The sequence below is a fragment of the Hyperoodon ampullatus genome (assembly GCF_949752795.1).
Source record: "Hyperoodon ampullatus genome assembly, chromosome: X".
Lineage (NCBI taxonomy): Eukaryota > Metazoa > Chordata > Mammalia > Artiodactyla > Ziphiidae > Hyperoodon > Hyperoodon ampullatus.
Genome location: NC_136913.1, coordinates 19,754,205 through 19,766,716, shown reverse-complemented (window position 1 = coordinate 19,766,716; position 12,512 = coordinate 19,754,205). Strand labels below are relative to the sequence as shown.

General features: G+C 42.7%; 1 protein-coding gene across 1 annotated transcript in view; it reads right to left on the bottom strand.

The window, feature by feature from the left end:
* PHEX (phosphate regulating endopeptidase X-linked) overlaps positions 1-12,254 on the bottom strand; it is a gene marked incomplete at both ends in the record, with an annotated part of 202,797 nt that extends 190,543 nt beyond the window's left edge. The window contains 2 exons of the mRNA XM_079727783.1: positions 6,916-6,984; positions 12,137-12,254. Coding sequence (XP_079583909.1) covers positions 6,916-6,984; positions 12,137-12,254 — 187 coding nt within the window. The remainder of the gene's footprint in view (positions 1-6,915; positions 6,985-12,136) is intronic.
* Between the last annotated feature and the right edge of the window lie 258 nt (positions 12,255-12,512).

Sequence of the window (12,512 nt, the reverse complement as noted above, 5' to 3'; positions counted from 1 at the left end):
AAGAGCACCCCTAACATCTGTGGGACCTGGAACAGGAATACAAATGGAGTATGAGGTAAATTGTTTTCCAGGACGCGTGTGACATTTCCTTCCATTCCTTTCATCCTTCTGCAAGGTGACTTTGCCACTCTTGCCACCAGGATCTGTTTCCCCTGCCATGAATCTGGGCTGGCCTTGTGACTTGCTTTGACCAAAAGAAAGTGGCAGAGTAACTTTTCATGAGTTTCAAAACTAGGCCTTAAGAGGCCTTTCACCTTCCACGTTAAATCCCTTTGGAGCCCTGAGACTGCCCTTTGAAGAATCTCCTGGAGGAGGTAAGGCCACGTGAAGAAGAACCAAGCCACCACCAACCGCCAGACGTGTGACTGAAACTATCATGGACCTTCCAGGCCAGGTGACCCTCCAACTGAATGCAGCTGTGTGAATGAGCCTAGGCAGTCTCAGCAGAGGAACCCCACCAAACCCAAGGCATCCTAAGAAATATTAAATCACTCTTGTTTCAGGCCTTTAAGGTTTGGGGTGGTCTGTTCCACAACAAAGGCTAACTGAAACAGAAGCCCACAAGTAATACCTAAATGTTGACAAAATCTATTTACAATATAGCTTTATAAAGCCCTGGAGGGCCAGGTGTGGATCCTTGAGCCCCTTGACATTCAGGGCAGCTCTCAGAGGAATGAAGCCCTGGAAGAGACCCAAACAGGCCCTAAAAGGAGGCTTGGGGCCATCTTGCAGGGAATTCTGGGTTAAGGAGGGGAGAGGAATGGCCAGAGCAGAGCAAAGTGTAACATTCTAAATGAAGGGCCCAGGGCAGGGGCCCCTCTTGTCCAAGTCTAGGGGCAGAACTGGGCATCTGTATGAGTCAACAGAAAGACATGATAGACTCATCTGCCATCTTTTCCTCTTTCTTAAGGCCACACTCGATTATATATGGAAGATAGTCAATCGGTAGGAAGTTTGTTCATACTTAAATATGTATCCATGAGCTTTAAAAAAAAGTCTTTCATTACAAAATGAGAAGGTCCCCAAATTCCTAATATTGAACTCCAACTCCCTTCCAACTGCTGGCTACCACTCTAGCGTAAAGATATGCACCAAATGATTTTTTTTTTAAAAAGGCGGCCAATATTTTAATGACCTTGGAAAGACGACATCCTGGGTGATTTTCATAATTAATTAATGCCAGAATACATTTATGTTTGAAGTAATGAAAACTCAATGAGTTTTCAGCTAAACTTGAATGACTTGCCAAAAAAATATAATCTGCATAAATTTAGATGCGCATATTACAGTTTGGTTATGTGTGTGGTTCCTCCAGGTTTAAAAGTAAGGCTACGTATTTCTCTAGCCTAGACTTTCTATGAAAATTTCAAACAGCTTTTTGTCTTTGATGAAGTTAATAATATACAAACAACTTAATCTCTATAGAACTTCAATATCCCCATCATGCTCAATCCTTCCACATCCAAAAAGAAAGTAATTGGTTTAGAATCTAAGGTTGATAAATTTAAAATTTACTTAATATTTTCATCTTTCAGAATTAATTAGTTTGTCTCCAATTACAATTTTACTTACTGCTACTATTTTATCATTAATATTTAATATGCAAATTTGCTAGGACACATAAAATCTTCATTTTAGTTTATATTTGTGGTTATTCTGGTTGTGCAGCCACAGAATGAATCTGCTATGGGACACCTCAGGAACATGGATCATACAAGTTTCAGTCCCACACAATACTTAGAGTCACACAGAGGGACCCTCACACACATTTTTATTCACATAAGCACGTTGTTTTCTGGCCACCTTCCCAAGCCTCCCCCTGCCCCCAACCCTCAAATGTATCCCATCTCCTCAGTATTCTTGCAGGTACCTAAACTGCAAGATCAGCTCTGACCTCAGTCCTGGTATAAAGTGGGGGAATACATCACTCACACTGAATTTGGAACTGAGCCCGCTACGTGGAAAAACTCCAGCTTCAGCCTCTCAATTCAGCGTTCACAATTCACAGCTGGGCACAGGGCTGCTGCACTTTCTGCAAGGGAACTGTGACTTCAAATTGCAAGGGACCATAGCTGTCAAGACACCAAAACTCCTCTCCCCCTACTCAGCTCCATGGAGAAAAACCAGAGAGTATTGTTTTAATAAAAGAAATATGATAATGAAGGAAATCTGTGAAAGGCCAAGCTATGTATTCCCTCAAGTCATTGCATATAAGGTATTGTTATTCAGTCTCCAGCTAGTGTTTATCTAGTAGAAGTGGAGACACCACTCCTTATACCAGTCTGACTTTTTAAGTTTAATCAGGGCTGGGGGGGGTAACAATAAAATAACTAATACTGAGCATTTCCTCTGTGCCAGGAACTATGCTAAGCCCTTTTCAGGCAGTATAGCCTCATCACAGACTCTGGAGCCAGACCACCTGGTTTTGAATGCCAACAACCCATGCAATAACTATGTAACCTTAGGCAGGTTACTTAGCCTCTCTGTATCTTAGTTTCCTCATCTGTAAAATGGGATAATAATAGCACCACATAGGATTTTCATGAGAATTAAATGAGTAAATACGTGTAAAGTGTTTAGAACAGTGTCAGGCACATCGTCAAATAAATACAGCTGCCAGATAAAATACACAATGCCTAGTGAAATTTGCATTTCAGATAAATGACTACTCTTATAGCGTAAGTACTACCAAATATTGCACGGGACATACTCATATCCAAAAAAAATTGTCCTATATCTGCAATTCAAATTTAACTGAGCATCCTGAATGAATGCATGTAGCTAAATCTGTCAACCATACATACAAATTTGCTATTACAATTCCACAAACACTCGAAACTCTTGAGGCCAGATGTTTCAGAGCTCATAGATTCTAGAAAAGTAATGCAACGCCTAAACCACAGATTATATAATACCTCCAGCAATGTCTGGAGCAGCACTCCTGCAGCAAGCACATTAATAATTCTATAGGGGATAAATGCATACTCTCTTAAGTGGGATGAACAAAGTCTAGAACAGCCTCACATAAGTTAAGATCCAGTTTTGCCGTCACAGGAACTGAGCTCGGGTCCAGTCTTGCCAACTGAGCATTACAATGCTCTCTAGGTACAGGGTAAAGGATAGGGCATTGTGGACCTGGATTACTAGTACTACCAACAACATTATTTTCTTCTAGTCTCACAACCAGTATGATAAATAAAAGCTCTTATTCCCATTTTACAGATGGTGAATCTGAGCTTAGGATGGTTTATGTATTTAGCCCAGATCATATGGCCTGTACTTGGCCAGATAGATCATGCCTCACACTCATCAACCTCTCTGGCCTTATCCAATATCATTAGCACGCCCTTTCCTTGTTTCCTCGTTTCTTTACATTCTTCCTCCACCACTTATTCTGAAAGAGGGATTAGGATAGATGGAAATAGAGGAGAAAACGAAAGTCAAGGAGAGAAGCCATCTCGGAAAAGATTGGCACCTGCTCGCAAAAAGTCCAGAACGTCGCTCTCCCGAACTTCATCCTGCCAGCACGCAGCGCAAAGCGGCGCCCAGGCAGCACTCACGCGGCGCCCACGCACCGCACAGCGGCACCCGCAGCACTCACGCGGCGCCCACGCAGCACTCAGGCGGCGCCCACGCACCATACAGCGGCGCCCACGCGGCACTCCCGCGGCGCCCACAGCACTCACGCGGCGCCCACGCGGCACTCACGCGGCGCCCACGCACCGCACAGCGGCGCCCACGCGGCACTCACGCGGCGCCCACGCACCGCACAGCGGCGCCCACAGCACTCACGCGGCGCCCACGCAGCACACAGCGGCGCCCACGCGGCACTCACGCGGCGCCCACGCAGCGCACAGCGGCGCCCACAGCACTCACGCGGCGCCCACGCGGCACTCACGCGGCGCCCACGCACCGCGCAGCGGCGCTCACGCGGCGCCCACGCGGCACTCACGCGGCGCCCACGCACTGCACAGCAGCGCCCACGCGGCACTCACGCGGCGCCCACATTACAGTGAAGAGGACTGTAGCCCTGGTGAGCCTTTTGCTACAGAAACAGCAGAAGCATCTTTTTCAATATTAGAAAGCCAGTCGCCAAGGTGAAAACTAAAAAGAGGGCAGCAAGGGAAAACACTAGCTGGCAGGAGGCGACATAATCAATGTCATTCTTCAAGCTTTACTTTTGCATTATTATGATTCGTAATAAAGAGACAAAACTCATGAAATAAGTGGCCCTCCGTACGAAAAGTTGACTTAGGGTTTCAATTTGAGTTCAAAATTTTTAATTTCACACATCTGCAAAAACTGTTCCACAGATGAAGCACAAGGTGACGTCAAGTCTAAAACCTGTCCTCTGATAGTCCCACCTGGTGCCCCACCCGACTCCAGGTCACCCTTGCTCCACTGGAGAAATCCCTAGGTCAGCTGCTCCACTGGGAGCAGGAAAGGACCTGGGAATTCCCACATCTTTCTCATCCTTTCTGGGACGAGATCAAAAAGCTGAAATAGTTGTTTAGTTCCTAGACTCTAGTAGGTCTAATGTTATGAAAAAAGAGCAAGACAAGACCAGGGTCCAAGAGAGTTTCCTGGCGTGGCCTCTGGCACACAGGCACAGATGGAGAGGAGCCACACATGAACTTGAAGCCCAGCCCTGCTGCTAACTCAGGATGTGACCCGGAGCAAGTTATTTAGCTCCTAGAATCCTACATTTCCTCATGTGCAATTGGGCCAGGTGATAGCACCAACTTCATGGGTTTCTTATGAAGACTTTTATGAGATGGCACATGTAAGTCACTTAACATATTGCCCGGTTTAAAAAATATACATATATATATGTCGATCACTTAAGAATGGGACAAGGGACTTTCCTGGTGGCGCAGTGGTTAAGATTCTGCACTCCCAATGCAGGGGGCCCAGGTTCGATCCCTGGTCAGGGAACTAGATCCCACATGCTGCAACTAAGGAGCCCACGTGCTGCAACTAAAGACCCAGCACAACCAAATAAATAAATAAATATTTTTTAAAAAAGAACTCTAATAGAATAGACTGGTGGTTGCCAATGGGTAGGAGGGTGGGAGAGGGTAGGAATGCAAGTTTGGGATTAGCAGGTGCAAACTGGTACATATGGAGCGGATGGACAACAAGGTCCTACTGTACAGCACAGGGAACTATATTCAACATTCTGTGATAAACCATAATAGAAAAGACTATGAAAAAGAATACATATATATATGTATAACTGAGTCACTCTGCTGTACAGCAGTAATTAACACAACAATGTAATTCAACTATACTTCAATTTAAAAAATCAATTTAGAAAAAAGAACTCTAATAACACAACTGTCTAACCTAGTACCTTTGTATAAGGCCTCAGAGTTTAAAAGCCCTTTCACCTAAGTCTTTTCCATCTCAATAAATGCCACCACCCAACCACCGCCAAAAATCTAAGTATCTCTTTGATTCTCTGAATTTTCTTGCAGCCCACATCCAATCCTTTAGCAAGCTCTTTATCTCCTAAACCCTCTTGTCTCCCTTCCCATATCTTGAATTCAAGACAGCATCACTTCTCACCTGGCTTGCCGAATTACCTGCCTGAGCGACCTTCTTCCATTCTTGCCTCTACAGTCTCTCCTCCGCCCCAAAAGCCTCCCCAGAGTCGAGCTCTCCACAGAGAGATCTTTTTGAAGGCTAATAAGATCTTGTGTCTCTCTTAAATCCCTCCAGAGGCTTCTGAGCACACTTAGGAAAACCTCAAACTTGCTGGCACCTGGGTTCCCACTGACCCTGATCACCTGCATCCTGCCCCTTACCCAGAGGCTCGTCCCATTCCTGAAGTCCCCCAAGCTCTTTCCTCTACGGGACCTTTGCCCCAGCTGTTCCCCCCACCCGGAAAGCCCTTTCCTCCATCTTCACACAGCACTCCCTTCTCATTATTCAAAGGGCCCCTTCAATGTCATTTCCTCAGACTTTGCAATCTAGCCATCCTGTCACTTGCCACCACATTATTCTATTTTTTTTTTAATGTTCTGCATAACATGTACCACCAGCTGATATTTTTCTTGTCCATTAATTGCCTTGGGTGTTTGTTGTCTTTCTTCCCTTACCTGGTCATTCGGCCTCACTGCTATATTCCTAGAACCTAACTCAGTGCCTGGAGTGCAATAAATATTTGGTGCAATAATTCATTAATCTCTTCTCTTAAGGCCAAGAGGAAAGTGAAAGGACCATGTGCTTAACTTACCCCATCACTCTCCCCTTGGAAAACACACACTAGTGTCCCTGGCCACTTAAAAATGGGAGTGGGGCTGGGATCCAGGTCCTGCAACTCTAGGCCCTAACACTGGTTTATGGAGGGCGAAACTGATAGATGTTGCAAAACTGAAGCAACTTTAACCTCTCGTCTTCACTTCGGGGTACCCACTGATACACAGCCTGTCACCTCAAGAAAAATTTGACTTGTATCGTAAAATAGAAGGACCCAAAGAGATTCCAGGTGACAGTGGAAGTATCGGTTTACAGAGGGTCCCTGCTTAGACGCAGACAGGCCAGACCCACTGACCAGAAGATACAGAAAGACTACTTGAGATAAATGGGAATCTATATCCAGCTAAGGACATACGAAGGTCAAGGTCTCCAGGTCTTAAGAGAGGCCATTCAGCCTTCCACACCCCTTCCTGATTTCCTTATAATGATTTGGAATACTGCACAGCTGTTTCATTGCAAGGAAAAAGAAAACAGGAAACCTACGTTCCACGACTTCACACCAAGTCTTGAAAGAAAACTTAAAATTTCATCAGAATTGCATTTCATACCTGGTAAACCTCAAGCAAACAAAATACTAAAAATACCGCCTGTTTTCTCTTCCACTCACCAAGGTACCATAATCATAACTTGACACAGGATGGAAAACTGACTTACCAGCTTCGATGCATTCTGGCTTCAGGCAGTACTCCGGCTTAGCTTGGAGGCTTAAGAAACCTTGACTCACTGAAAAAACAGACAAAAATAAAGAAATGACTGGCTTGCAGCAGACCACCACCAAGTAATCCACCGTCAGGCACATATGCGAGACATTTGCTGTCAGTTCATCCTTCCCTGTGTTGACACCGAATTCAAAAATCCACTTGGCTCAGTGTCACAGAACCAGACTCTGGTCACTAGCTAAGTAACCTTGGTGAGACTCTTGGTTGCTCTCAAACTTGGTTCTCTTGAACACAGGACAAGTGGGCACAACTAGACCAGTGCTTCTTAGTGTGGGGTCCCCAGGGCAAGGGCAGCACAGCAACAGCACCTGGGAGGTAATTAGAAATGCAAATGACCGAGCCCCACCCAGACCTTCCGACTCCGAGACTCTGTGGGCGGGGCCCAGCCATCTGCGTTTTAACAAGGCCTCCCGGTGATTCTGATGCAGGCTCAAGTTTGAGAACCACTGGGTTAAATGATCTCTAAAGTCTCTTCTATCTCTGATTATCTGTGGTTTAAGTCTCATAATTTCACTTTTTGTTTACAACTACATTCTCATCTTAGTGATGGGAAAATTGAAACTTAGAGACTGTGTCATTTGGACCAAATCAGAGTGGAAGGAAAAAGCTAGCATAGGTGGCATTTAAAGTTCTGCGTCTTATCTAAACCACCCATACAGACACGGCCCATAAAAGGGGGAAGAGTAAAAATATACCGTCTATAACTCAGCCATCTATCAACAGAGTCATTATCTGCCTGCCCTGTACCCCACACACCCTCCTCCCACCAGGCCCAGCCAGACAGATGCATCTAGCAGTCAGATGCAGCTTGGTGGACCAAGCTTCCAACTACTTCCACCAAAACAAAACCAAACAAAAGCCCTGTAAGACAGAAGTAGCTTTTCACCAATGGCTTAATTTCCCCCATCTGGCTGGTAACTTCACCTAAATGGATTTCTGCAGAAGTATAGAAGGGGGCCCTATTTGTAAACTTCAGGTAGCATCTGGGCATTAGCAGATGTGAGTTTAGACTTTGAAAATATTTGTGGTAGCCAAGGGAATTGTGGAGAATTCATTATTGCTGTACTCTGTGAGCAGAAATAAGGAATCATTTGGAAATGTGGCCATGGGGAGATGGATGGTGGCGGGTAAAGGGGGGACAAGGCCTTTCATAGCACCCTCAATAGAGAAACAGGATCAGAAAGTATGGCGGTATCTATATTTCTGCCAGAGATGGAAGACCTGTACATCACTTACCAGTGTGGCAACTTGAATTATTTATTAACCCACATTCATCCTCCAAACAGTCTTTTTACCTGTGTTACATTAGAGATTCAAGAAAACTGTCTATGGAACAAACATCTCAGGCCTGGTTTTAAGAAAAGAAGTATCTTGTCGTAAAGTTATATTTTTGATTTCTTTAGAAAGCAAAAAAAAGGTTAAAATATATATGTGGAACATAAAGATTAGTATGGAATATTTCAGTATGCCTTGGTGGTAGAACCATGGAGTAAATTTTCCCTTCAGTCTACTTCTATATGGTTACCAAATGTTCTTTAAGGAGCATGTGTCTTTTTTTTTACAGTGGAAAAACAAACTTTATTGTAAATAATAATATTTTATGATTCTGGACAATACCTTCTTGATACTAGCCTTATTTTATTTTAGAAAAAAGATAATAAAATAGTTAAAGACATTCCTTTCAAGATACAAACTTCCAGTTATAAAATAAATAGGTCATGGGGATGTAACATACAGCCTGGTGACTATGGTTAGTAATACTCCATTGTATATTTCGAAGTTGATAAGAGAGTAGATCTTAAAAGTTCTCATCACAAGAAAAAAATACGCAACTGTGAGGTGATAGATGTTAACTAGACTTATCATGGTGATCATTTCGCAATATATACAACTATTGAATCATTATGTTGTACACCAGAAACCAATATAATAATGTTATATGTAAATTATATCTCATTTTTTAAAGTTTTAAGGAGTTATTTCTTTCATGGAAAATAATTATTGACCGAAAACCTCTAAGGGAGCAAAACTAAAATCAAATATCTTTACCTGATGATGAGTAAAAGAAAAGTTTAAGTTAAATTAATTAGGACGCAGACAAACCCAGTCTCTGAAGGAAGAGCATCATTTCCATGGGGGGGGGGTTATCTTAAGACCCTGTAAATAAGGAAGGGTCAACAAGCCCAGACAATGTGAAGGTTTAAGTGAATAAAACAGAGACAACAAAAAAAATATTTCTAATATAAAAAATGAAACTGTTACTTTTTGCTGGTTAGGGGCTTTTAAAAAAACTTAAAGAGCACTTTGGTTTCTCATTTTAGGTTAGTCTATAAGCAGCAGAAATGACTTCAGAATGCAGTGACATCATCCACATGAGCGTGAGAATGACCATAAAGTGGGGGTCAGCAAACTATGTCCTGTGGGCGAAGTCCAGTCCACTGCCTCTTTCTGAATGGTCTGTTAGCTAAGAATGTTTTTTACATTTTTTAATGGTTGGAAAAAATCATAAGAATATTTCATGGCATGTGAAAATGATCCGAAATTTAAATTTCAATGTCCAGAAATCAAGTTATACTGGAATACAGCCATGCCCATTTGTGTACATATTGTTTATGGTTGCTTTTGTGCTACAACAGTCGGGTAGCCACAACAGAGACAGCATGGCCCAGAAAGCTGAAAATATTGTACACATCAAATTTATATAATGTTATAAACCAATGTTACCTGAATAAAAAATAAATCTAAAAGAAAAAAATGAAATACAATAAAATAAACTGGGTATAGGCATATAAGGCCTTAAATCCTAGGGCTCTAAGTTCTCTGAAACCACCCCAAGGCCAGTGGCTATTACTCTTATTGTATAAGGACTAAGGTTTTAAAAAAGAGATTACCCCAGAGCCTAAAATACAAATAAGAGGGAAGGAGGAATGCCAGAAATTGCAGACATGTGACTGAACTTGTTGTATAGGCAGAAAAATATACCACAAAGTTTACCCGGAAGTGCCTCGAAGAGAAGAGGACGTTAACCAGAATACTGTCATAAAGAGCACTGTCTGGCAGGCCCCAGGAGATTTTCAGACAAGGACTTTGCTAGGTGCAGGATGGAGGTGGGTGGCAGAGCCTGTGGAACTGGGCAGTGAAAAGGGGAGGAGGGAAGGAAGGGAGTCAGAAATAGTGCAGAGACATTGGACAAAAAATATCATTTATTTTTTCATTTGAGAGTGTGCATTTATTTAAAAGCAAATGTCTCTGAATGTATTCATCCAAAAGGACATGGTCACCTGAAGCAATACTTCTCAAACTTTAATTTGCAAATGAATCACCTGGAGATCTTGTGCAAATGCAGATTCTGAATCAGTAGGTCTGGGGTGGAGCTCAGGCTCCCAAGTGACGCTAACGCTGCTGGTCCACAGACCACACTGAGTAGCTAAGGCTGAGGGAGGCCACACCCTTATTCTCTAACACCATTACAGCTTCTCTAAAGATTCTAAGTAAGAGAGAGCCAAGTTATTGGGCACATTGGAAAGTTATTTTTTCTATCTTAGGCAGGCCTCCTTACCCAAAATAGCACCGCCTGGCTTGATGAATGTTAATGTGCTCTAAAAACTTCAGAGCTGATCCCAAAGAATCATCTTCTCTCAAGGAACAAAGATTTGGAATTCCCCAGTGGCCTAGTGGTTAGGACTCCACACTTTCACAGCAGAGGGACTGGGTTTGATCCTTGGTCAGGGAACTAAGATCGGTGTGCGCCCCCCCCAAAAAAAAGATTTGCTGCCATCAAGAACATTCTGATAATATGCTACAGCCTCAGAATGTAATCATGAGAGGAATTTCAAAAAAGCTTCAAGCAGCAGTAACATCATTAAAAAGAGCACATATTTTTACATAAACAATAGTCATTTGGATTTTTAAGTTTGGGAGTGTTTACAAAACACAAATAGTCTAACTTTGTAGTCCACTTCCCACATAGTACATACTCCCTCGACATGCCCATATCATTTTTCCTCCAGTTTTGAATTTCAGAATAGGACACTTGCCTAAACCCCAAGTGCCAAGAAATCTCACACCAGTTTTCGAGAGCCTCAATTTCAGTTGCAGGAGTAGGAGGTTCAGCTGTACCAGAAAGCAATAAACCCATCTAATTTCCTAAATCTTCAGCCACAGAAAACATGGAAAAATGGTTTGCTCGTTTTAGCAGAGTTTTCAACCACACAACCCTAACTCTTTTAAAGTTTAATTACTGGTTTTCCCCTGCCAAGATAAACATGGCCTCCTGCATCCTGCATATGCCAAGGTATATTCCCAGGCTTGCTACATTTCAAACTGCACCTAGATTCTCCTAAATATAGGGCTTGGTCCTACATAACTTTCAAGCTAATGAAACAGTATGGGCCGTATGAGAAAAATACAAAGGCGAAGAGTCAAAGATTCAAAATGCCTAAAACTTTAGAACATTCCTCTCCCCTTTCTATTTTGTTCTGTCTCATAAGAATATGCTTTTAACATCATATATACTCTCTGGGTACATCATTCTCACCAAAAGTCATTAAAATCAATGAATCACAATACCTTCCAAATCTTAGGAGAAAAACCTCTGTTTTCCTTCATATTAGTTTCTAAATCTAAGAGAAAGGCAGGGTTAAATTTTTTATTCCACCAGAGTCACTGGATTAGAAAGGAATTGAAGAATATCATTAACGGTGCCTTTTTAAAGACTGATTTGTACTTTGTGAGTTAAATGTCATGATTTTTTCAGGCAAACACTGACAAAAATCAAATGGAAAGAAATTCCAACATGGTTTGATCACAATGTAAAGTCTTTCCTCACAAAATCAATCAAAGTATCTGACTATGAATTCATAAACACTCATTTTGCTCAATGTAATGCATCAAAAATGTTTGCCTGATGCAACCAAATCCTCTAGCCCCTTGAATCCACTTTATACCCACCTCACATTCTGGACTATGCATTTGGTACTTGGGAGTTTTTATTTATTTACCCTCCTAAAGAAAAAGCTTCCTTTCATTTGCATATTTAATACAAACTAAGGATGCACCACCTACTAACACAAGCAAACAGCCCTCCACCTGCATCCTGACCAGGTTTGCCAGAATACAGCACAAGGAAACCACTGCACTAGCCCAGTTCCACTTACCTAGAAAGAGGACCGTGCCCAGCACCAGGGTGCCACCAACGAACACGGCCAGGGCGATTCGAGTGCCTCTGTTGGCCGTCTTCCCACTCTCCACGCTGCTCCCTGTCTCTGCATCCATTGGGAGAGATGTAAGGGCCAGGCAAGAAGAAAGTCGCTTTTTGTGGTTTGGTGGCTGGTCTCAAGAGTCTGTTAGGCGTTGACATCCAAGGTTCTCATGCTCTTCTACTAATGGACAGGTTAAAAAAAAGCCCGTCAGGATATGTCCTCTCGCCACCCTTTCTCAAATACTTCTTCACAAATGAAATAAAAGAAACCCAAAGATATTGGTTGCCTTGGCTTTCCCCTGACAAAACAAACAGTGGTTGCTTTATCTTGG